We start from the raw sequence: 26,691 nt of genomic DNA, 5'->3' as shown, positions 1-26,691 counted from the left end.
TACCAGTTTGTTACATCAAAGTCCAGAGGTTTTTTGGAAGTGAGCAGACCTGGAGAAGCCCTGAAGGAGCCAGACAGCCAGGTTCACACCCCAACACTGCTGTTCATCAACTATGCAAGCTTGGCCAAGGGGCTTGCTCTGTCTGGGTCTACAACTCCTCCCCAGGAAGATGGGGACAGTGATGTCACCCTCTGACAGGAGTTCCAGCACATTCATGAGATGACACGTGTAAAGTGCTTACAGCAGTCTGGCACAGATCACTGGGCAAGGCTTGATCTCATTTTGAATATGTGCACACTCTTAGAAACATTCTATTATGGAAAATTTCAATCATCTGCAAAAACAGTGAGATGATATGCTGAACTGCCTGCCCTGGCACCTGCTCCTGCAGTTCAACTCATGACCCACTTTATTTCATCTGTGTTTTACCTTTTCCTCCATCCGAAGACATCACATGATTTCACCAAGAAATATGTTATTGTGCCTTTCTTTTTTCTTTTCTTTTTTTTTAAAATATTTATTTATTTTTTTTTAGTATTTGGTGGACACAACATCTTTGTTTGTATGTGGTGCTGAGGATCGAACCCGGGCCGCACGCATGCCAGGCAAGCGCGCTACCGCTTGAGCCACATCCCCAGCCCTTTTCTTTTTTCTTTATTTTCCTTTTTTTTTTTTTCTTTATCACGAGGAATTGAACCTAGGTAAATGTTCTAACATTGAAGTACATCCCCAGCCATTTAAAAATTTTTAAATTATATTTTGAAAAGAGTCTTGCTAAGTTGCCCAGGTTGGCCTCCAACTTGTTTGTGATCCTCCCTGCCTCAGCTTCCCAAATATTTATTGTTCATTTTTTTTTAAATTCTCTTTCCTATAAACTTTGATCATTTTTGAAAATTCCAACTATAATTCTTTAATAGCCAATATCCACCCATAGTGCATATTTCCTTAATTGCCCCATATGTTTTATTTTTATTTTTTACAGTTTATTCATTTGAAACAGGATCTAGATAAGGATAGTGGGCTGGGATTGGTAGAACTCTTACATCTGTTTTAACCTATAGACTCCTCCTCTGTTGTGGTTTGGATCTGAAATGTCCTCCAAAAGCTGATGTGTTGGAGGCTGGGTCCCTGTGTTAGACAACTTTGCAACACTGTGACCATTTTCAAGGATTCAAGACATGGTCAGCTGGCTCCATTGCTCTGGGCCTTTGGTGAGGCAGAACATCATGGAAGGTTTGCAGCCAAGGAAATCTGCTTAGCTCATGGTGGCTGGGAAGGAGAGAAAAACAGAGAGAAAAGGAGAGAGGAAGGGGTGGGAGAGAAAATAAATTCTTCCAGGGCATGCCCCTGTGATCTACTTCCTCCAACACCTCCCAGGAATCCATTCAGCTATCATCAAATAGATTAATTCACTGATGAGATAGGAGCCTGTTAGGGTTTGGATATGAGGTGTCCTCCAAAAGTTCCTGTTAATGCAGTAATAGTCAGAGGTAAAATGATTGGACTGTAAGATCTGTGACCTAATCAGTCCATCCTTGTTTGAATGGACTGATTGGGTGGTAACTGTAGGCAGATAGGGCCTGGCTGGAGGAGGTAGGTCACTGGAGGTATACCTTGGAAGGGTACATCTACCCTGAGGCCCCTTCCTCTACCCCCTCTCTATCTGCTTCTAGACCCTGCCATGAGTTGAGCAGCGTTTCTCCACTGGGCTCTTCCCCCATGACATATTGTCTCACTTTGGGCCCAAAGCCATGGAATCAGCCATCTATGGTCTGAGATCTCTGAAACTGAGCTCCAAATAAACTTTCCCTTCTCTAAATTGTTCTTTTCAGGTATTTTGGTTACAGTGATCAAAAGCTAACTAAAACAGCCTCATCATTCAATCATTGCTTAAAAGCTCCACTTCTGGACACTGCTGCATTGCCTCTAACACATGAGCCTCTTAGGGGACATTCCAAATCTAAACCATAACAGTCCCCAAAGCAGCAGTGTTCCAAGGCAGGAGGTGATTGTTAATGAGGGCTCTAATCTTATCAATGAAGGAATTCATTGTTGGATTCATAACTTAATGGGGTTACTGGGAGGTGGTGGAAACTGTAAGAGGTGGGGCTTAGTTGGAGGAAGTGGGTCACTGGTGACTGGTCCCAGAAGAGTATATCTTGTCTCAGGTCCCTTCCTCTCTGATCCTATCTGCTTCCTAGCTGCCTGAGCTAAGGAGATATCCTCTACCAAACCTTCTGTCATGGTGTTTGGCCTCATCTCAGGCCCCAAGGACGTGGCCAAGCAATCACAGACTGAAATCTCTAAAATCATGAGCCAAAACAAGCATTTCCTCCTTTTAAGTTGTTTATGTCAGAATTTTGTCACAGCAGTGGAAAGCTGACTAATACACCCTCTCTCTCTCTTTTGTTCTTGTACTTTATTTGTTGAATCTAGGCTGATTGCCTTTAGTGTTCCCCAAGGTCTGGATTTAGCATTCTGTGCTAAATACTTTAAACATAGATGAAACCATTCTATTTTTTTTTTTTTTGTGAGCGTGAATTTAGTCTAACAATTCAGAATGCCAGAAATGCATTTAAATTTTTCCTTGTAGCAGCGCTGATACATGCCTGTAATCCCAGCTACTTGGGAGGCTGAGATAAGAGGATTACAAGTTTGAGGCCAACTTGGATAACTTAGTCTCAAAAAGGACCTGAGATGCAGCTGAGTGGGAAAGTGCTTGCCTAGCATGCATGAGGACTTGGGTTCAATCCCCAGTATTGAAAAAAATTTGTTTTCCTTTAGTCCATTTTGAGTATCGCATTCCACTTCAGTCTGTGGGATACCTGCTTCCCTTTTCTTCCCAGGTCTCCAGGGCACCAGCACGTAAGGTTGGGCTGGAGCATCTGGTCCCCAAGGTCATCTATGTGCTGGAGCATCTGTCTTCCCATCCACATCTGACCACAGAGTCACCATGAGTAACTCAGGGGGATGTCCAGGTGGTAGGGAGGGTACAGCTTGGCATCTGTCAGTTTACACTGCTCAAAACCACTCCTCTCACTCCGAGTAAAAAACCAAAGTTCCTCCAGTGACCTGCAGAGCCGCATGATAGAGCAACTTTCTACTCCTTTTCCCTGTCAACTTCTGGGTGAGCTATCAGTTGCCCTGGGTGCTCCCTCTCCCCTTACCTTGACTTTACAGCAGTGATACAATACTCTATGTTTCTAAAACTTGCTGCCCCTTCCCAGTGTCAGCTGGAGCCACCATGCATTGGTAGTCAGCAGGAGCTGGAGTTGGTACTATCCCTGCAGCCTTGGTTCTTGTCTGACACAGACCAAGCAGCTGCAAGCCTTTGTAAGGCTGAGCCTGCAAGGGCTAAAATATCACTTCTGCTGCACTTTGTGAGTCAAAGCAAGGTGATCCCAAAATTAAGGGGAGAGAGCAAGACCCTAACTCTTGTTGAGGGGAGCATTAAAGTCACTCTGCAAAATGATAGCAGGTAGAAGAAATTCAGGTGACCAGCTCTGCTATCACTGACTACACCTTCTGGCCCAGCACCATTCTCTCCTAATTGTTGCTCCACTAAAATGTCATGTGGGCAGGGGTTTCTATGCTATGCTTCTTATGTTTTGAACAAGCTGGAACACTACCCGATTTGTTGAATGGATGGTAGTAGGGAGGATGGCTATGAAGTTCAATAACCAGCATTTTTGTTTGCTTTTGCTTTTGCAGGGCTAGGGATTGAACCCAGGGCCTCATGTATGCTAGGCAAGTGTTCTGACACTGTGCTATATCCTCAGCCCCACTAGCCAGTGTTTAAATCTTATGTGAGATATATGGTCCTTCTCCATTGCCAACCATGCCTCAACTGTTGGCTGAGCCTGGACTGATTGGCTAAACAAACCCAAAGTGCCTTTATTATTATTATTATTATTATTATTATTACGTGCTGGGTATTGAACCCAGGGACTTGTGCTTGCTAAGCAAACACTCTACCACTGAGCTATATTCCCAGCCCTAAAGAGCCAGCCTTCATTTTAAGGTTCTATCCCTTCTTCACTGTTCTCTGGCCAAATCTGTGGATAGAAAGGAGTGAAAATTCTGCTTTGCTCCTCCATCACAGTCTTCACACTTGGATCCTATCCCAGCCCTCCAATTCCCCACCCTGTTTTTACATGGAGCCTGTCCATGAAGCAAACAGACACATACCTTCCTTAAAAGGCAGTAATAGTTTCTTAAAAATAAAGCATCTATATTTGTCACATAACCAACCAGTCCTTATGCAGTCCACAGTCCTAACACTAGCACATCTACTGTCAAAAATCTAAATCCTGAGGATATCACCCCAGTTCTACGCAGGTCAGGGGAAGACAGGTAAAACTGGGCCCAGAGTAGCAGGTTGAAAAGTTCCCTCTCGCCAAATTTATATCCACTCAGAACTTCAGCATGGGACCTTATTTGGAATAAGGGTCTTTGCAGATGTAATTAAGAAAAGAATCTTGAGATAAGATTATCCTAAATTAGGATGGCCTAAATTCAATGACCAGTTTTTTTATAAGAAGAGTAGGGACACACAGACAGAGACCCAAGGAGAAGGGGGCCATCAAAGGTAGCAGAAGAGTCTCCTTCTCTGGAGAATGCAGGGAGCATGGCTTGGCTGATTCCTAGATTTTTTACTTCTGGCCTCAGAAACTGGGACAGAATAAATTTCTGTTGTTTCAAGCTTGCGAGTTTGTGATAATCTGTCACAGCAGTCACAAGACAGGAGTATACCAGTTTACTCTAACCACAGCTATGTGCCGAAGAGCTCAGAGATGGCCCGGGCCAGCACTACTAGGGCCAACAGCCCTCAGGAGCTTGGGTCCAGCGACATCAGCAGTTTGGCCACGCACTTTCCAAGTGCTGCTGGCAAGCAGCCTGTAGGGAAGAGGTGATCAAGACAGGAGCAGGGCAGAGTCCTGGTTCCTCAGGCCTCCAGAGCAGGGCAGAGTCCTGGTTCCTCAGGCCTCCAGATAGGCCGAGCACAGCACTGAAGTGAACCTGGAGCGATGTGTCTGGGGAGGGGGCTTTGAAAAGGTTACAAGTACTGAGAAGTCACCCCGATGGACCTCTCTAGAGCTGAAAGTTGGAACAGGAAATAGCCAGATGAGATTCATCTTGGAAAAAATCAAACTCATACATCTGGGCAAAAATAATTCAAAACATGCACCGGAATAGCCATGGCTGGGAAACAGCAGACAGATAGCAACCCTCAGGGTAGCCAGCAGAGCCCAGTCAGGAGATAGTCTGAACAGACTCCCTGATGTTGGAAGAGAAGGGGGAGGAAGCTGGGGTTTATACTGGAGCCCCCAAATCATGTTCACTGATAGAGCCTGAAGTTCTTCCCACTAGTCCTGACAGTCCAGGGAGCAGAGGAGAGGAGACCCTACCTATCTACCCATCCTTGCTGTAGCCCTGCCCAATACCTAGGCCTGCCTTCCATGGGCCATCTCCCCTGTCTTGCAAAACTTCCCTAGGCTTTGCTCACCTTGGCAAGCAGAGATCGGCATTTCACACAGCCTCAGAAATAACAATTGGCCTTAGGCTAGGAGGTTCTTCATTTACAAAATGAGGTTGGAAATTTGTTTTTCTTCCTTACTTCCCTCCCTCCTTTCTTCCTTCCAAGTAATATGCCCCCTTTGTAGGAATTTTATTTTATTTATTTTGGTACTTGGGATTGAACCCAGGGGTTAAATGCAGCCACTGAGCCACATCCTCAGTCCCTTCTATTTTTTAATTTGAGACAAGGTCTGACTAAATTGCTTAGGGCCTTGCAAAGTTGCTGAGGCTGATCTCAATCTTGGAATCCTCCTGCCTGAGCCTCCCGAGTCACTTGGATTACAAGTATAGAAAGTTTAGAAAGAACAACCAAAATGAAAAACTTTTAGATCACTCGCAATCTCACTAACCTTTACAAACATTTTCTTGGCCACGTTGCCACTCTATTTTTCATGTATGTCACATATACAGAAAGAGGATTTTAGAAATATGACTTCACATTATACACACAGCTGTCTGTTTTCATCAGGAATAGTATCAGGCAGTATCTCATGTATCTTTTCATGGCAGTGAATATTGGCTGTACAGCACCAGTTTTGAAAAGTCAGGCTTATTGAGGTTGTCATTCTGGAAAATGCACCCTTTTTAGTGCATAATTATGAGTTTAACAAACACAGTTCTGGAACCTCCACCACAGCTAAGAAACATTCCATCACTCTCAAATTCCCTCAGGGCTCTTTGCAGTCAACATCTATCTGCCTCCACCTCCAACCCCGGCCAATCATTGGTCTATTTTCTGCCCCACAGCTTTTCCTTTTCCAAACTGTCTTATTCACAGGATCAGAGCCTACTGTAGATGGTTCTTCTCACTTAACATAAGACACCTGAATCTCATCCAAGACGGTTGTACCAGTATCCCTGTCATCTCAAGGCTGCCTAGTATTCCTTGGTATGGATGGATCAGTGTGTGAAGTCGTTCCCAAAGAACATTTGGGGAGTTTACAGTTTTTTGGGAGATTATGAGTAAAACTGCACAGAATCATGTTTAATGGCTCCATAGTATTCTGTGATGTGGACATAGCATAGTCCTTAGCTATTAGATACTTAAGTGGTTTCCAGCTTTTATTTTTATACATGTAAACTTGTTGTCAATGTCTCCCTCTCCCTGAAGAGCCCTGTGCTAGTGGCATTTACCTGTAATCCCAGTGACTCTGGAAACTGAGGCAGAAGGATTGCAAGTTTGAGGCTAGTTTTAACAATTTAGTGAGACTCTGTCTCAAAACAACAAAACAAGACAAAAACAAAAACACCTGAGATAATCAACTAATAAATAGACAAGGTTTATTTTAGCTCACAGTTTTGGAGGTTTCAGTCCCTGGTCTGTTGGCTGTATTGCTTTCAGGGCTTTTGGGCCTATGATGAGGTAGTACATCACGAGTGAGCACATGTGGAGCAAGCAGCCAGGAATCAGAGAAAGAGACAGAGAGAGGGGATGGAGGTTGGCGGGGAGGATAAGAATAAATATGCGAGTGTAAAAAGAGACTAAAACCCCACAAGACTTTCTTTCCTTTCCTTTCTTCCCTCTTCTTCCTTCTTCCCTTCCTTTTTTCCCCAGGGGTACTCTACTACTGATCTATACCCCTAGCCCTTTTAAAAAAATTTTTTTTGTAGTTGTAGATGGACACAACACCCTTATTTTATTTGTTTATTTTTATGTGGTGCTAACCATTGATCCTATGCCTCACACATGCTAAGCAAGAGTTCTGCCCCAGCCTCACCCCTAGCCCTTTTTATTTATTTTTAAAAATATGTATGTAGGTATGTATGTATGTATGTTTGTTTGGGAACCCCAGGATTGAACTCAGGGGCACTCAACCACTGAGCCACATCCTCAGCCCTATATTGTATTTTATTTAGAGATAGGGTCTCACCCAATTGCTTAGCACCTTGCTGTTGCTGAGGCTGGCTTTGAACTTGCAATCCTCCTGCCTCAGCCTCCCGAGCCGCTGAAATTAATAGGTGCACACTACCATGCCCAGCCCTTTTTATTTTTTGAGACAGGGTTCTGCCTCAGCTAATTCCCAAATTGCTAGGATTACGTGTGCACCACCACACCTGACCCACAATCTCTTTCAATATCAAGCCCCCAGTGACCTAAGACCTCTCACTAAGCATCACTTCTTAGTTTCTACCACTTCCATAGCTGTCAAGCTGAAGACCAAATCTTTAACATATGGACTTTTTTGGGGACGCTCCAAATCCAAACTATAGGGGTCCTTTCCTCCAGAGCAGTTGGGTCTCACCTTCAATCCCAGATACCTCCCACTCCCAAAAAAGTGTGGTTTTGTCATTTTCTTGATTGCTATTTTAACAGAATCATGTTGCCATTTTCCTTCGCACCTTCAACATGTTCCATTAATTTCTTATATATCTGATAAACCAACAGGTGAAGATATTCTTATCTAAACTTGCACTTCTCTAGTGACTGCACAGGCTTGTATGGGTGAGTGTTGGGGGTCTCACCTTGGCCACATATCAGAGTCACTGGGAAGATTTTAAAATGCCAATGCCCAGACCACATCCAGGCCAATTAAACCAGACTGCCTGGGGAGGGCCTGAACATCAGATTACTTGAATTGCTCAGGGACATCCTGCTGTACTATACTCAGGAAAGGGGACATGCCTCATCACTGCCCCTGAGGCAGGCTCCCTGCCTTTCCAGACCCACTCCTCACTGCCTATCCTTAGTGACCACCACAGACCAGTATGGAGAGATCAGGCCAGGTGAGGATGGAAGCATAAAGACAATTTTCACATGTGCAAGAGATAACCTGAAGCTTCCCTTCAGTGGGATCTTTCCCATAGCCCAAGGTTCACACTATGGGAAAGGCAACTCCTTCCAGGTGCCTCCTGGGCACACTCAATTCCTGATTTGCCCCAAGTCCTGCTTCTGGCTTGTTGCCAAAGCCACCTCCAGCCCCTGTATATTCTCAGCCAGAGTATGGATCCCCCCTGTGCCAGGTCCTGAGCCCTCCTGTGTTGACACCCTCTCTTCCCCTCAGCTCTTTATTCTGTTTATTCTCCAGAAACACCTTCCTACTCTCTAACATATACAAATAAACACACCACACTCACCAAACACTTACAACACAGAGTGGGCACTTAATTTCTGAGACAGGAGATCATCTCAGAAACAGAAGAGTGCTTACTTTGGCAGCACATATATTAAAATCATAAGCAGCAGGGCTGGGGATGTGGCTCAAGCGTAGCTCGCTTGCCTGGCATGCGCAGGGCGCTGGGTTCGATCCTCAGCACCACATAAAAATAAAAGATGTTGTGTCCACCGAAAACTAAAAAATAAATATTAAAAAATTCTCTCTCTTCTCTTAAAAAAAAAAACATAAGCAGCAGAAAATCCTGTCTCCAGTTGCCCCCACCCCCACCAATGGCAGGCCACTTCTCCCTGGAGTACAGAGCAGAGCAGATGAGTGTCCCTTCCCATCTCTTTCACCACCCAAATCACCCCGCATGGACAGTTTTCATAATGGTAAGCCCACATGTGGTCCCAGCAGACACTTGTCTGCAGCAGACACCACTCCAAGGGCCTGGCCAATTTCTAAGCCAGGCAATTTCTTTTAGCATCACTTGAAGGGAATTCTTTGCACAAATATTTGTTCACAGTTGCCCGGGGGTTTGAATATTCAGGTCTGAAGGATTATTAAATATTGCCTTTGCCTCTCCAGGAGAGGAGGAAGGCTCTAAGGTGAGCCCAGGTACCCTGGCCCAGACAGGATATTAGGAGAAAAAGAGAGGGACAGACAGTAGGAAGGGACTTTCAGGCAAAGCTGTGCCTTGAGGAGAGGAGGAGCTGGGATCACACATGTGGGACACAGAGCTCTAACCCTGCTGGTAGCAGAGGAGTAGGGGGAGAGGGGGCACACCCAAGTCTTCTCACCGTGGTGTGGTGTGAAGGGATTAAGGTCCAGGAAGTTCTGTAGGCTTGGATAGGTGAGTGTTGGGGAGTCTGAGAGGAGAGGGAGGCCAAAAAGATAACTGGGCTAAGTCACTAGCCTCTCCCTCTCAGCTCTGTGCCCTCAGTCAGTCAGAACTGGGGCAGAGAGAGGGCCCATAGAAGATGATAAAAAAGGCAGGGGTGGGGGACAAGGAGGAGAGAAAAGCCACTGGCTGGTAGTACAGGGCTGGAGGAATATACAGTTCAGGATTGAGGAGGGAAAAGAATTGCTGGATCAACATGTAGTTTGGGCTGGGCACACTCAAGAGCTCAGGAGGCTGAGGCAGGAGGATTGCTAGTATAAAGCAGGCCTCAGCAAAAGTGAGATGCTAAGCAACTCAGTGAGACCCTGTCCCCAAATAAAATACAAAATAGGGCTGGATGTGGCTCAGTGGCTGTATGGCTCAGTGCCCCTGAATTCAATCTCAGATACCCCCACCCCACAAAAAAGTGTGGTTTTGTCATTTTCTTGGTTGCTAATTCAGCTTCCAGAGCCTCTTCTACAAATTACCATTTCCCCTCGCACCTTCAACATATGCCATTAATTTCTTATATATCTGATAAACCAACAGGTGAAGTTATTCTTATCTAAACTTGCACTTCTCTAGTGTCTGCACAGGTTTGGAGATTTGGTCATAATTGTATGGGAGAATTACTCAATTGTGTTTCTTTGCCAATTTTTCTATTAGATCATTGTCTCTTTCTTGTTTATCTGTGGGTAATGTTATCCCCCCCCCCGTTGTTTTTTACTTTAGCATTTTTTTTGACTTATAATTATGAGAATCAGTCTTAATTTAAAAATATCACGCTTCCCTCATTTTGTCTTTAATTTTTAAACACATTTTAAATTTGCATGTGGTCCAGTTAGCCCTTTTTTTTTTTTTTGCTTTAGTATTTTCAAGTTAACTACAATACTTAGATCATAAAAACATTGATATTTTTTCAAGAACGGTTTTGGTTTCTTTTTCAGAGTTAAATGTTTGATCCATGTGGAATTTATTTGGTGTTAAGCAGTGAGGGAGAGCGCCAATTTCCACTTTTCCAAGTGGCCAGCCAGTTATCTCAACATCATTCCGCTAGAAAACTTTCCGCTGCTACCTCACGAGCACACGTGGACCCTGCAGGCGGCTCGGTCCTGAAGTCCCACCCATCCCGGGCACAAGTAGGTCCGGAGCCCTGCCCAGCCCCGCCCACTCCGAGAACAAGGTCCCGCTCCAGAAAAGGACAAGGCTCACGCTTCCGGTTGCGGCGAGCCTCCCCGCCCCTAGGCCTGCAATGCAAATCGGGGTCTTCCGGGAGGGTAATTTAAATAGAAGGCGTGTCCTTGGTGGTTATTTGCATAGAGGCGGGGCCTCTGGAACGGAACTCTGGACCGCCACAGGGCTCCTACCAGACTTAAGGGCGAATTCCCTGGGGACCTCATTTACATAGGGCGGGGCCTTCTGTGGCGCCACTTCCTTCTCTAGCCAGTTTTTGCCTGCTTTCCTTCTATTGTCGCCCACTTTCCTTCATTTTCGCTCTCCTTCCTTACGGCTATCGGCCCCATTTCTTCCTCTCATAACCCGCGTAGGTGTCCAGATGCTCCCGAAACGGCGGCGAGTGCGGGTCGGCTGTCCCGGTGGTGCTGTCACTTCCTCCACTTCGCCCTTAGTGCTGTTTCCCGGCGTCGCCATCTACCTGGCTGAACCGCGCATGGGCCGTAGCCGCCGGGCCTTTCTCACACGCCTGGCGCTGTCCAAGGGCTTCCGTGTCCTCGAAGTCTACAGGTGTGCCGACCTCTGCGTGGGGCACTGCGAGGACCTGATGTTGGTGTGGGGCCGGCTAAGCAGGCTTTTTCGCTGGGCCCGTTCAGAGACCCAGGTGACTCATAGCATGCTCCTGCGGGGCGGCTGCACCTGCGTTATTGGATTCCAAGTTATCTGTGGCTCTTTGGTCAAGTAATCTTTCTTAAAAGGGATTTTTAAAAATTTTTAGGTACTGGGGATTGAATCCAAGGGCCCTTTACTGCAGAGCTACATCCCCAGCCCTTTTTATTTTTATTTTTTTAAAGGTAGGGTCTTCCTAAGTTGCAGAGGCTGGCCTCGAACTTTTGATCCTCCTGTGCCAGCTTTCCCGGTCACTCAGATTACAGGCATAGAGCCTCAATCCCAGCAAGGTTGCTATTAAGATTGCTAGGAATGTTCTAGAGGATTATTGACAATCAAGCCAGAGGCTTTTCAAAGAGCCATTCAAGGGAGGGGTGATTAGAAGTAGTATTTGCCCACCTGCCCTAGAAGCCACACTGAGCCATCCTGAAACCTTGAATCTAGAATATAACTGGCGCTCTCATAGGGAGGGAATCAAGACAGTGCCCAAAGAGAGTAGTTTTGAGATTGGGGAAGCTAAGTGGACTTGGGACCAGTGCTTCCCAAAGCTTTTATTTACTATTTTGTATTTGAACATCTCCAGGGGCAGGATAGTGCACCAGACCCACTCACACAGTGCATATGATGCAACTTTTACAATAGCTCTACCAGGTAGTAGTTATTTCTGTTTTATAGAGGAGGATGTAGGGAGACTAGACTTGCCCAAGGGCACACAGCAAGTTTTCAGGGCTGGGGTTCAGACAAAAGTATGCAGTCTCTGGCATCTGTGCTTAAATCCTAGCTCTTAAATAAAGACCATGTGGTCCCAGACCATAAGGCATTCCTTTCTCTGAGGTTGAGAAGGATACAGGCAAGTCAACCCAAAGCCAGGCTGGCTTGTGAGCATAACTGGAGCAGAAAATCTCAATCTAAGAGCGGTGGAAATTTTCATACACCAGGAGGGGCTTGAGAAGGCTTTCTGGAGGAAGTGGCATTTGAAGAATGAAAGGCAGTCACCATGCAGAGGGGACAGCAAGAATAAAAGCTTAAAGGTATGGAGCCAAACAGGAAGGGCAATGGATTTCACAGTCCTCCTCTGCCTTTGCCCAGCTCCGAGGTGACACATGTGGTGATGGAACAGACCTCAGTGAAGGAGGCCATCTGCTGGCAGAAGCACATGGCTGCTGCTCTCCCGTGCTGTCCCCACCCAGCTCTGCTGGACATCAGCTGGTTCACAGAAAGCATGGCAGCTGGGCAGCCTGTCCCTGTGGAGGACCGGCATCGCCTGGAGGTAAGACAGTTCAGGCCTAACTCAGTTGGGATAGGTGATGCACAGCAGCAGTGCCCCAGTGCCCTCCAGAGGGCTCTGCTCATATCACCTGGGGTGCCTGAGAATCAGCAGAGAAGCCATGGCAAGAGCTGGGGCTGGACCATCCCAGCTTCTGTCCTCACCACTTGAGATTCACTTATGTTTAGCTTCTTCATGCCTTCCAAAGTGGGGCAGCCCCTGCAGCTGGGGCTTCACTTCTTCCTCAGTGAGGAATTGGGATGATCCATGGATTGGTAGGAGCCTATCCTTGGGACTCTAGAGAGCTAGACTGCTTGTACTCAAATCCTGGCTCTACCTGTGAGCCATGAGGGAGAAGGCATGCTCCCTAACCTTGAAACTTTAGTGTCCCCAGCCCACTTGATTGTGAGGATTTGGGGAGGCAGGAAAAGTGCACTGTGAGGATTAACAGATTGTTGCTACTACTCTGGCCTGAAGAGCCTTGTCCTCAGTTTGTTCTGCAATGCAGTCTGTCTGTCCCTCCCTCCATATAGGGCTCTGAACCACCAAGACCCATTGCTGTGTCTCCCTCTGCCCATGCCTGTAGTTCACTACCTCTGTCCTGTGAACTCTAGAGGGCCCAAGGTGAATGCCCAGAAGAGTCAGGACTCTGATGGCTGCCTGGTTCTGTCAGCCCTGAAGCCTCATGATCTGTGCATTGCCCTTCTGCAGGTGGTTGAGCCCAGGAATGAGCCCCCAAGCCCAGTGTGGGTGTCAATTTATGCCTGCCAGCGTCCCACACCCCTCACACACCACAATACCATCCTCTCGGTGAGTCATGTCTGTGAGAAATTTTTAGCTTTCAAGGGACAGGGACATGGGTACAGCTGGATGGTAGCTGGTAGATGGAAGCAAAGTGTCCTGCCCACTCTGCCCCTTAACCAAGGGCCTCTCCCTGCAGGAGGCCTTGGAGACTCTGGCAGAGGCAGCAGGCTTCGAAGGCAGTGAGGGCCGCCTCCTCTCCTTCCGCAGAGCAGCCTCTGTGCTCAGGGCCCTTCCTTGCCCTGTCACTTCCCTGAGTCAGCTGCAGGGGTTGCCTCACTTTGGAGAACATTCTTCCAGGGTTGTCCAGGTAGGTGTCTGCCATGTGTAGCCAGGTGAGTAGATGGGGTGGGGAGGCCCTGGGGCCCAGTGAAACAGCCACGAGTCCTGGTATTTCAGACCCCAATGTGGAGAGACAAACATGCACAAAGATGCTGCTCCAAGACCACCACAGCCCACCTTTAGCACAGATCCCTTGTGAGTCACTTACCTCCCTCAGAGTGCCTGAGAGGACTTGATAAAGGAAGCTTCTGGCATTGATGTCATTGTCATTTGTCCCAAACTGCCCAGGGTGGGGGAAGAGAGCAACCAAGTGTAAGTTTTTGAAAACCCACATGTTAAGCTGCCCTTCTGTGCACTTTCACTGTGAGAGCACAAAGTAAACAAAAGATGCTTTTAGATAAACTGATATACGTTTTTAAAAAGAAAATGTTTATAGATCCTGGAGCTCACTATTTTATCTGAGAGATGACCAATATTACCTGGGACCTAAGCTGTTGTAACTCTAACCTCAAGGAGCTTTGAGGCTAGAGCCCCATCTCATCCCCCAGTTGTGTGGCAGCAGCTTTTGTCACCGCCCTGGGCACACTGTCCATTGCCAAGTCCCACTGTATCCTCATATCACAGAGCCCCTGTCTGTAGGGTGTGGAAAGGACCACCCAACCCCCATCCCCTACCCTGACTGCTGTTCTCTTTCTGGTTCCTGTGGCTCAGTGTTTTGCTTTGTCTCCTCCTCCAGGAACTGCTGGAGCATGGAGCATGTGAGGAGGTGGAGAGAATTCGTTGCTCAGAGAGGTACCAAACCATGAAGGTGCGCAGGGAACTTGACAAGGGTGCACAGCACTGTCCAAAGCACTTACAAGGGAGGCAAGCAGGGGTGGCTGATCCAGCTCTGGGGTCAGAGAAGGTCTTACTGAGGAAATGGCAGCTAAGCAGACACCTGATATGCTCTGGCCACCAAATGAAGACAGGCAGAAGCCTGTTTTGAGCATGGGGAGTTTTCTAGATCACTGAGCACCATCTGTTTTATTAGACTGTTTTTGGCAGACTAATTTTAAGCATATTAGCACACTGAACAAACTATAACCTATTCTTGGGTGCTATAGGACCCAAGTTGTGTGTAGTAGGGCTGCCACTTTACACTGTGCTTTCTGTGATCTTGTGTGTTACTTTTTCTGTACTGTGGGCCCACCTGTCTCCATGGTGCATCTTCCCCCTGTGCCTGCTCACTGCTAACCTGGTAGGGAAGCACCTCCAACACTTCTGGATACCTCAGTTTATCTTCTCAGACATTCCAAAATTCCTGGGAAGAGTCTGAGTGCCTGGCCCAGTGGCAGGTGAAGTGCTTGGCCCAGGGTCCTCTGAACTGGTCCATGTTCAGACCTCCCCACTCCACCCCTTTGTGTATGGGAGACTTGGGTGAAAGCAGCACCCATCATCCTGATGTTCTGGAGGCTTGAGTAAACCCAGCCAGCCTATCCAGTACATTTTCTGAAGCCACCCTCTCATTTATTAACTCCATGTTGTTTTTGCTGTTTCTTGAAGAGAACCATAGACATAAGTTCCAGCTGCTGTAAGTGGGAGAGGCATGGTTTTCCCAGTGAACCAAGAGATGTATTAAGATGACTCTTGGTTCTGTTGGAAGCACAGGCTGGACCTATGTTTTAGTAGAGGGTTGAGGAAATAGCTTACCAAGGTCTTTCCTCAGCTTTCAGCAACTGGGCAGCAAAGCCCCCAACATATTGCCTCTCCTGGGGCTTCTGCCATGATGTGTGAGTTCACTCCTCTGTGATAATGGGCTGGGCAGGCCAGACACTGGGTTTGAGTCTTCAACCCATGATCTTGGGCATGAAGGCAACACCTCAGGTGCATCTTCCTGTGGGTGCTTTGTTCCTGTCCCAACTGTTCCTTCCTCTACATAGCTCTTCACCCAAATCTTTGGGGTTGGGGTGAAGACTGCCAACCGCTGGTACCAGGAAGGGCTGCGAACCCTGGATGACCTCCGAGGACAACCTCAGAAACTGACCAAGCAGCAGAAAGCAGGTGAGTCCCCCAGAGAGGACTGGCCTTGGGCTTCGACAAGGCCATTTGGATCTGGAAAGTTCTGTATACTGAAGCCCTCATACTGGCACTGGATGTACTGATTGCATGAGTGGCAGAGGTGGGTGGTGCAAAGGGGTCCTGGTATCAGGTAAGTGGGCTTCTTGGAATTTCTCTACCTGCAATCAGATTCTGCTGTGGCCCTTTCAGTGAGCAGTTGTGGTCACAGCAGTGCTGTGACCTCTAGGACCCATGAGGCTCCCTCTGGTTAGGCTTGGACTTAGGTGAGGGACAGCCTGGGTCTTGACCCACCTATCCAGGATGTGCCTTGTGCATATGGGTCAGCTGAGTCCTGCCCACCATTTTCCAGGTATGTGACCATGGTCCCAAGACTAAACTCTCTGAATCTCAGTTACCTTTTCTGTGAAATGGGAGAAATGACAATGTGGATTGCCATAAACTCCTCTGTGATCCAGCAGGTGGCAGGTATTAAGCAGACACTCATTCGGCCTGTGTGTCCTGCCTGGTGCTGCCACCATACTGTCTGGACCTAGCCTGGTTGAGGGCTTTGCTGAAGGTACCATAACCAGCAGTATGCCCATTCCCCACCTCTTTGCACATCTCCCTGGGGCTACAGCATAATGCAGATGACAGGCAGAGAAACCTAATTTTTAACCTGTTTTCAGGACAAAGGTAGATAGTATTACCATCCATTGTTTACTAAGGACTTGTTCTGTGCTGGATGCTGCTGTTCTTCACATTTAAATCTTTCTTTAACTACATGTGGAAGGTACAATGATATCCCCTTGACAGGTGAGTAAATAGAAACAAGCTAAAAGATGAGTTTCTATTGGTAGAGTTACATTCTTCACACTTTTTTGCCACCTCTTTGTTGCATTTTATTTATGGGAAAACAGAAGGCTTAAAAGAAATATCTGCAGCCTGCCTGTGTCAACATCAGTACCCTTAGATTGAGTTCTATGAGATTTGTAAGGTGTTACCTTTGAGGGGAACTGGGTAAAGGACACAGAGCCCCCCTCCACCTCTCTCTCTCCTCCCTCCCTCCCTCTCTCTCTCTTCCCCTCCCTCTCTCTCTCTTCCCCTCCCTCTCTCTCTCTTCCCCTCCCCCTACCCTCCCCCTACCCTCCCCCTCTCCTCCCCCTCCCCTCCCCCTTCCTTCCTTCCTTCCTTCCTTCCTTCCTTCCCTCCCTCCCTCCCTCCCTCCTTCCTTCCTTCCCTCCCTCCCTCCTTCCCTCCCTCCCTCCTTCCTTCCCTCCTTCCCTCCCTCCCTCCCTCTCTCCCTCTCTCTTTCTCTCATTCCCTGTCTCCCTCCCTCCCTCCCTCCCTCTCTCTTTTTGGGGGCAATACTGGGGATTGAACTGAGGGGCACTTGACCACTGAGCCCCATCCCCAACCCTATTTTGTATTTTATTTAGATACAGGGTCTCACTGAGTTGCTTAGTGCTTTGCTTTTGCTGAGGCTGGCTTTGAACTTGCGTTCTTCCTGCCTCAGCCTCCAGAGTGCTCAGCCCAGCTGAGCATCTCTTTTAATTCCCATGAACTGCGTGTGAATCTACTAATTATCTCAAAATTAAAATTTAATATTTAAAAGGGGATAGTGTCATGCTTCTATTGGGATCATTCAGCTCCTGCCATAGCCTGTCCCTCCTCAGAGGCTTTTCCCCATCTCACAGCCACAGGGCTGGGTGACTGCCTGATACTAGAGGATGGGGCTCTGTGGGGAATGCAGGCTGAGAGAGTCAGGAGGACTGTGCTGCCCACAGGGCTCCAGCACCACCAGGACTTAAGCACTCCAGTTGGACGGCCTGATGCTGAGGTTCTGCAGCAACTGGTAGAGGCAGTCGTGGGCCAGGTCCTGCCTGGGGCCACTGTCACGCTGACTGGTGGCTTTCGAAGGTAAGGGGGTTTGACATACCCTTCTGGCTTACCTCCAGGACCCTCCCCAATGCAGGGGCCTGAGTTGTGGACATTGAGGAGGCTTTCCCATTCACTGGGAGGGGCATGGCCCATAACTGGAATGAGGGCTATGTCCTTGTCCTTCTCAGGGGCAAGTTACAGGGCCATGATGTGGACTTCCTTATCACCCACCCTGAGGAGGGCCAGGAGGCGGGGTTGCTGCTGAAAGTGATGTGCCACCTGCAGAGCCAGGTGAGGGCTTCTGGTGCCTCTGTCCAAGAGTTGACTGCCACCTGGCCTTCTGTTCTCCTAGTACCATGGTGGTGCCTGGCCATACCTGCCTTTCCCCACAGGGCCTTATCCTGTATCATCAGCACCAAGCCAGCTGCTTAGAGACCCCTACTCACCTTGTCCAGCGGAGCCACACCATGGATGCCTTTGAGAGGAGTTTCTGCATCTTCCGCCTGCCTCAACCCTCAGGAGCTGCCTTGGGGGGTGTCCTGAAGCCTTGCTCAGCATGGAAAGCTGTGAGGGTAGATCTGGTGGTTGCTCCCATCAGCCAGTTCCCTTTTGCTCTGCTTGGCTGGACTGGCTCTCAGGTAGGTTGTGTGCTGCTGGGGCTGCCAGGGCTGCCAGGGCTGAGGTGAGCCAACCATACTGAGGGCAGTTACTCCCCCCAGCTTTTTGAGCGGGAACTGCGCCGATTCAGCCGGAAAGAGAAGGGACTGTGTCTGAACAGCCATGGACTGTTTGACCCAGAGCAGGTATGTCAAGGATTAGGGTGGGAAACAACCCCCTAGCCTGCTTCCTGGATCACAGCCTGAAATGGCCCTAAATCTCTCCATCCTGGAACCATGGTGCCCAGATCTTGGTCTTACCTCCCAGATCCTAGCCCTCCCCAGAAGGCATCTTGCCTTAGCACTGGGCTCTGCTTCCCCATCTAGCCTGTCTCCAGGGAAGCCATCCTGGCTGGGCACCCTGTGCATTGTGCAATGGTGCCACTGGGCATGGCCCCCAGCTTCTGAAGCCTCTGCTTCTGTTGCAGAAGACATTTTTCCATGTGGTTTCCGAAGAAGACATCTTCAGACACCTGGGCCTCAAGTACCTTCCCCCAGAGCAGAGAAATGCCTGATCCAGCCCATCTGCCCTCACTCCTCTTAGGAAACGGGGGGCTGCTGGACACTTTTGAATATCTCCAGGCAGAAGATACGCTGCCACGCCATATCCTCATCTCCAAGTGGAAGAGTCTTTACCTGTGGGAGCGTCTGTGAGGCGGGGCCTTCCTCACACTCCAGCCTTATAGCTGTGTGATCATGGTCAGCATTCAGCCTCCCCAGGCCTCAGGTTCCCACCTGGGTCAGGAAATCTGAGCAGTACTCAAGTCATGGAGCTGTGGCAGAGCCAGCAGTCCCAGTGCGGCAATTGAGGTGTGGTTGCGTGTCTTCTATAGGGCACCCCACTCAGTTGCCCAGAAGAGAACCGTGTATCCCTGCCCTGCACTTGAGCCATGAGGTGGAAGCTGTAGTTCTTGCTCTTAGGAGTCCTCTGTGGAGGTGAAAACGGGTATGCTGCAATCACCTGGAATGAGTGAAGGTCCAAGTCAAGAGAACTTCCAATGCTGAGATTTTGGCACTGCAGCCCCTACCCTGCTTCTGCCTTTAAGTCCTATACTCTCCCTACTTCAAAACAAGTCACACCCTGCCACTTCTTGCTCATAGTCCTGCAGCATTCCAAACCCCAAAATCCTCATGTGATCCCCTAGGGTTCTAGCATTTCTGCCACCCCTGCCAACCTCATCTGCACTCTTCTTTCAATACCCCCCGCCCCATCCCTCATTTGCTTCCTGTTTCACTGTTTCCTACTGATGTGCTCAGACCCCATGTCTCTGACTCCCTCCCCTTTCTGAGGCAGAAACACTGAAATGGGCTGGACACACAGGTGTCCTGTGTGTTCCCTGATCTCCTGCAGGGCCTTTGCCTTCGCCACTCTTTGCCTCCTTCAGGACTTGACTCAAGGTCATCTTGTTAGTCACAGCTTCCCAGACCACTCACCACATCACAAAGTGTTTTTTAAATTAACATGCAATAAAATGGTATCTTTTAAGGTTTGTTTTTAATAAGCTTTAACACAGGTATAGACTCTGCCGTCTCAGGACCCAAAGATCTGTCCCCCAAGCATTGCCTTATGCCATTGCATTATCGCCACATGTTTTTTATCCCAACTCACTCATTTTGTTCACTTATCTACAGTTTTGCCCTCTCCAGAATATCATAGAAGTGGAACCAAATTCTCCCTTTTACTTGCCTCTCTCTCATCATGCCTTTGAGATTCACTCAGGTTTTTGCATATATTGATGGTTTATTTTTCTTTTTGCCACATAATATTACATTCACGGGGTGTTCCAGGATTTATCTGTTCAGCTACTGAAGAATGTTTAGATTGTTTCCAGGGTTTGGTGATTATGAATAGAGCTACTGTAGCCATGTGTATATAGATTAGTGGGTAACATACCTTTTCAGTTCTCTTGGGTAAATATGAAGGTATAGGAATATTGGGTTATATGAAAAGTATGTTTTTAAGAAAGAGCTAAATTGTTCAGAATGCCTGTCATTTTCCATTTTATCAGCAGTGTGAGCCACCCATATAAGTTAAACATTTCATAGTAGCAGTTACTGTGTATCTGTCATCAATTGATAATTTTGGTTTTTATTTTAGCTGTTCTATGAAAGGTCTGTAGCACTAATTAACTGCCTTCGTGTTTTTTTTTTTTTTTTTTTTTTTCCCTTTCCCTTCCTTTCTGGGGATTGAAACCAGGGGCTTGTGAAATAGTAAGCACACACTCTGCCATTGAGCTATAATCCCAGCCCATTTATTATGGTGGTTTTTTTTTTTTTTTTTTTTTTTTTGTGTGTGTGTGTGTTTGTGTGTTGCAGGACTAGGGTTTGATAACCAGGGCCTTGCAAATATTAGGCAAGCACTCTACTCTGGGTCACATCCCCATCAATACTTTTATTTATTTTTATGTGATGCTGAGGATTGAACCCAGTACCTCACACATGCTAGGTAAGCACTCTACCACTGAGCTACAACCCCAGCTCCCCATCCTTTTTTATTTTGGGATAAGGTCTCTAAGTTGCCCAGACTGCTTTGAAGTTTAAATCCTCTTACCTCTGTCTCCTGAGTATCTGGGATGAAGACATGACCACCGTGCTCAGCTGTTATTTTTTTGTTTTTGTTTTAGGAGCAGTCTTTTATTTATTTATGTTTGCAGTCTTTTGTTTTTATACACTTTGACAAAGAGGTTTTCAGGAGGCAATCTTTTCAGTGGAAAATAGAGAACATGAAAATTTGCCTCCAGCTATCAGTAGCTGCTCTGCTCAGGGTCTGTCATCCCACTTGCTCAAGGAATGAAGTGGAGGGGTGTATTTCCCTTCCTTTCCTAGCTGATTTCAGTACTTTATCCTCCCAACATCTGTACTAGGGTTTGAACCCCAAGAGGTGCTTAACCACCAAGCCACATCTTCAGTCCTTTTTTATTTTTTATTTAGACAGGGTCTCACTGAGATGCTTAGGGCCTTGCTAAATTGTTGAGTCTGGCTTTGAACTCATGATCCTCCTGCCTCAGCCTCCCGAGCCACTGGGGTTACAGGTCTGCCCTCGCATCCTACTGCTTCTTGATGGTATTCATGTGTTTTGTCATTTTTCTGCCTAAACATATATTCTGTGAAATCAAATCTGTTTTGTACTCTATGCCTAGATATTATTGGTTTTATGTGCACATGCTCTCCATTCTTTTTCAAAAGCATGGCATTGAATAGGAACTTTGGATTGTCATCTAATGATCTATATTAAGGCCCAGCCTTTTCTGCACATCAGAAAAAGGCATGGCACTTGGTTCACACCCGTAATCCCAGGAACTCAGGAGATGAGGCAGAAGGATTGCAAGTTTGAGGTCTCAGATTTTTAAAAATGACAGGGATGTAACTCAGAGGTAGCACTCCCCTGGGTTTAGTTCCCCCGCAAAAAAAAAGGGGGGAAAAAATGGCATGACATCCTGCCATACAGCCCTTATCTTCTTGCTGCCACTGCTTTCATTGGAAGTTTAGATTGTTAATTTGAGATCTTTCTTTTTTCCTAATATAAGCATGTAATGTTTAAATTTCCCTCTGAGCACTACTTCAGCTTCATCCTACAAATTTGATGTATTGTGGTTTTTTTGGTGGGGGAGGTGGGCACTGGGTATTGAACCCAGAGGCGCTTAACCACTGAACCACATCTCCAGCCCTTTCTATTTTTCATTTTGTGACATGATCTCAGTAAGTTGCTTAGGACCTCACTAAATTGCTGAGGCTGGCTTTGGACTTGTGATTCTCCTGCCTCCACCACTCAAATTGCTGGGATTAAAGCTGTGTGTCACTGTGCCCATGGAGTATATTTTTATTTTTTATTCAATTGGAAATGTTTCCTTTTTTGGTGGGGGGAGGAGGGTACCAGGGATTGAACTCAGGGATATTGGACCACATACTGAGCCGCATCCCCAGCCTTTTTTTGCATTTCATTTAGAGATTGTCTCACTGAGTTGCTTAGTGCCTTGCTTTTGCTGAGGCTGGATTTGAACTTTCGATCCTCTGCCTCAGCCTCCTGAACCACTGGAATTACAGTGTGAGCCACCATGCCCAGCAAAAATGTTTTCTAATTCTTCTTGAGACTTTTTCCTTGATCCATGGAATATTTGGAAGAGTGTGTTCTGTTTCCAAATGTTGGAAGGTTTTTCCCATTTATATGTATATACACACACACACGTATATGTGTATATATGTATGTGTATATATGTATATATGTGTATATATGTATATATGTGTATATGTGTGTATGTGTATATATGTATATATATGTGTATGTGTATATATGTATATGTGTGTATGTGTATATATGTATATATGTGTATATATGTGTGTATATATGCATGTGTGTGTGTATGTGTGTATATGTGTATATGTGTGTATATGTGTATGTGTGTATATATGTATATATGTGTGTGTATATATGTGTGTGTGTATATGTGTATATATATTTAATTGGGTATTGAATCCAGGGGTGCTCTACCACTAAGCTACATCCCCAGCCCTATTTTTTTATTTTTTATTTAGAGACAGGGTATCACTGAGTTTCTCAGGGCCTTTCTAGGTTGCTGAGGCTGGCTTTGAACTCATGATCCTCCTGTCTTAGTCTCCTGAGCAGTTGGGATTACAGGTGTGTACCACTGCTCCTAGCTCTATTCCCATTAATCTTTAATACTGAGTTCCAATTTAATTTCCTTAGGGTCAGAGAACATATTCTGCATTTAATTATTTAAAATTTGTCAATATCTGTTATAGATCGAGGATATTATCTATGTTGGTGAATGTTCATGTGTTCTTTATAAGAATGTGTATTCTGTTGAGTGGAGTGTTTTATAAATGTTGATTAGATATAGTTAGTTGACACTATTGTTCACATCTATATCCTTATTTATTTTCTGTCTAATGAATTACTAAGAGGAGACTTGACATCTTTTTTTCTTTTTTTGTATTGGGAATTGAACCCAGAGGCATTTTACCACTGAGCTACATCCCCAGAATTTTTTTATTTTTTATTTTGAGAGAAGGTCTTGCAAAGCTGGCCTTGAATTTGTGATTCTCCTGCTGCAGCCTTCTGAGTCACGTGGGATTATGGTGGGGTTATGGAAGTGACCATACCCAATCTGAAGTCTTAAACTATAATTGTAGTTTCCTTCATTTCTCCTTTCAGTTTTTCATATTGTGATTCATGTACTTGGAAGCTCTGTTGTAGAATTTTTATATCTTCTTAGTATCATTGTTATATAATGTCCTTTTATTCCTAATATATTTTCTTGTTCTGAAATCTACTTTGATAGAAATATATCTGTTCCAGCTTTTGATTAGTGTTTGAGTGATATATCCTTTTCCTTCTAACCTACATAATTTTTGCCTTTTTTGGGGGGTGGGTAGGTACCAGGGATTGAACTAAGAAGCACTGAACCACTGAGCCACATCCCCAGTCCTATTTTCTATTTTATTTAGGGACAAGATCTCACTGAGTTGCTTAGTACCTCACCGTTGCTGAGGCTGGCTTTGAACTCTCGATCCTCCTGTCTCAGCCTCCCTAGCCCCTGGGATTACAGACATGTGCCACTGCACCTGGAAATATATTTTTGCCTTTTATTATTATTTGTTTTGGGGGTGAAATTGGACTCGGTCTTATGCATATTAAAAATGTGCTCTACCACTTGGCTCTGTGGTACACTCTCAGCCTACCTTTTACTGTTTTTTGTTTGTTTGATTTTTGTTGTGCTGGGGATGGAATCTGGGAACTTGTGCATGCTAGGAAGGTACTCTATCACTAACTATCCCACCACAATCACCTATCTGTCTTTTTCATGATAACCATCCTAGTGGATGTAAAGTGCTATTTTGTTGTGGTTTTGATTTATTTAATTAACCATTTTCTTAAATGATATAATGTTGAGCATCTTTTCCTGTACTTATTGGCTATTTATTCTTAGAATTGTCTCTTCATGTCCTTTGCCCATTTTGAACTGGGTTATTTCCCTGTTATTGTTGAGTTATAAGAGTTTTTTGTATTCTGAATACTAAACTTTTATCAGATAAATTATTTGCAGATATTTTTTCCCATTCTATGAGTTAACTTGTAACTTTCTTATGGTGTCTTTTTAAGCTCTAAAACTTTTAAATTAACCTGTGTTGGTTTTGTATACCTTTGACTTGGCTACTCAGGAGGCCAGGGCAGGAGGATCATTTGAACATATGAATTTGAGAGCAGCCTGGGCAACAAAGCAAGTCTTTGTCTCAAATTTTAAAAAAAAGGAAACAAACAATAATTATTATATTTGATGAAGTCCAATTTGTCTTTTTTTTCCTTTGGTTGTTTTTTTTTTTAAATATCATTTTAAAGAATAATAACCATTGCTATGGTCATGAAGGTTTCCTCCTAAATTTTTACTCTGATATTTAGGTTATTAATCCATTTTGAATTAATTTTTATATAGGTATATGGTAGGGGTCCAACTTCATTGTTTTGCATGTGGATATCCAGTTGTCTCAGCACCATTTGTTAAAGAGATTATTCTTTCTCCATTGAATTCTTTGGCACTATTGTCAAAAATTCTTCAACTACTGTGTAAGATTTCTCCTTCCCACTGGGTTTTCAATTCTGTTCCATTAATCTATATGTCTCTCTCTTTTTTGTTTCTAATTTTACATTTCATACATCACCCAGTTTTTTTTAAACATATGTCTGTCTTATGCCAGTAGTACAGTGTCTTGATTTCCATGAGTTTTAGAAATTGAGAAGTGCGAATCCTCTAACTTTATTCTTTTTCAAAAAAATGTTTTGGCCATTCTTTTTTTTTTTAGAGAGATAATTTTTTAATATTTCTTTTTTAGTTTTCGGTGGACACAACATCTTTTATTTTATTTTTATATGATGCCAAGGATCGAACCCAGCGCCCCGATCATGCCAGAGGAGCACACTACCGCTTGAGTCACATCCCCCGCCAATTTTGGCCATTCTGGGTTGCTGGATTTAGCTTTTCAATGTATGCAAAGAAGCCAGCTGGGACTAATAGAGATTGCACTGCATCAGTAGATCAATTTGGAGAGTATTACCAATTTTACTTAACAATATTGTCTTCTAATGCATAAACATAGAGTGTCTTCATTTATTAAGACCTTCAGTTTTTTTTCAACAATATTTTATGGTTTTCAGAGTATTAAGTTTTACACATCTTTTGTTAAATTTGTTTCTAAAGCCAGGCATGGTGCCATACACCTGTATTCCCAGCTATTTGAGAGGATGGGGCAGGAAGATAGCTTGAGCCCAGGAGTTCAGGACCAGCCTGGGCAATATAATGAGATCCCATCTCAAAAATAAAGAAGTACACACACACATGCACACACATGTATATTCCTAAGAATTTTATTCTTTTGATGATATATGAGATGGAATCATTAATTTCATTTTCAGATTACTAAATACTAATGTATAGAAATAGTTTATTTTTGTATTCCTGCAAACTTGCTGAATTCATTAGTTCTAATATTCTTATAGTGGATTCCGTGGAATTTCCTTTCTAATCTGGATGTCTTTTAGTTCTGTTTCTTGCCTAATTGCCTTGGTTAGCTCTCAGTACAAATTGAGTAGAAGTAGGGAGTACAGATCACCTTCTCTTGTTCCTCATCTCAGCTTTCATCATTAAGTATGGTATTAGCTGTTGGGTTTTTTTTTGTAGATGCCCTTTGTTTGGTTAAGGTTCCCTTCTATTACCAGTTTGTGTTTTTATTATGGCGGGATTTTGAATTTTTTTGAAAATTTTTTTGTAGTTGTAGATGGACAGAATGCCATTATTTTATTTATTTTTATGTGGTACTAAGGAACAAACCCAGTGCTTCACACATGCTAAGCAAGTGCTCTGCCACTGAGCTACAGTCACAGCAGTGTTGGATTTTTTAAAATGTGCTTTCTGCATATATTGAGATGATTATGGTTTTTTAAAAATTTTGTTATTGGACAAAATATTCGTTTGATGAGTGCTGTATTCTGGGTCTGGAAGGTCCCTCAAAGGCCCGTGTGTTAAATGCTTGATCCCAGGGTGGCCCTATTGGGAAATGGTGGAACCTTCAGTAGATGGAGCCTAGTGGAAGGTCTTCAGGTCATTGAGTGGTTAGTAATTATTTTAGTGCTTTCATTTGAAAAGGTATATTTTACCTTTATCCTAGAAGCTATTTTTGCTAGATATAGAATTCTTGGATGACAGTTAATTTATTTCAACATTTAAAAACTATTTTTACTTCTTTCTGGCTTCATGGTTTCTGTTGAAAAATCCAGCCTTTCAAAGAAGTTGTTCCCCTACAGAAAATTCATCATTGTTTTCTGGCTGATTTTAGGATTTTTCTTGTTTAGTTTTCAAAGTT

General features: G+C 45.1%; 1 protein-coding gene across 1 annotated transcript; it reads left to right on the top strand.

Annotated features, from left to right (window-relative positions):
* Positions 1-10,983: 10,983 nt before the first annotated feature.
* Polm (DNA polymerase mu) lies at positions 10,984-18,925 on the top strand. The gene is made up of 11 exons (XM_026399481.2): positions 10,984-11,295; positions 12,484-12,664; positions 13,373-13,471; positions 13,602-13,772; positions 14,481-14,552; positions 15,664-15,784; positions 17,566-17,698; positions 17,848-17,950; positions 18,052-18,297; positions 18,379-18,462; positions 18,744-18,925. The coding sequence occupies exons 1-11, from the start codon at positions 11,108-11,110 to the stop codon at positions 18,828-18,830; spliced, it is 1,485 nt and encodes a 494-aa protein (XP_026255266.2). The 5' UTR covers positions 10,984-11,107; the 3' UTR covers positions 18,831-18,925.
* Positions 18,926-26,691: the final 7,766 nt, after the last annotated feature.

This window comes from Urocitellus parryii, chromosome 3 (genome assembly GCF_045843805.1).
Source record: "Urocitellus parryii isolate mUroPar1 chromosome 3, mUroPar1.hap1, whole genome shotgun sequence".
NCBI classification, from domain to species: Eukaryota; Metazoa; Chordata; class Mammalia; order Rodentia; family Sciuridae; genus Urocitellus; species Urocitellus parryii.
The sequence above is the reverse complement of the archived record's forward strand: the minus strand, read 5'-3'. Positions and strand labels throughout refer to the sequence as shown.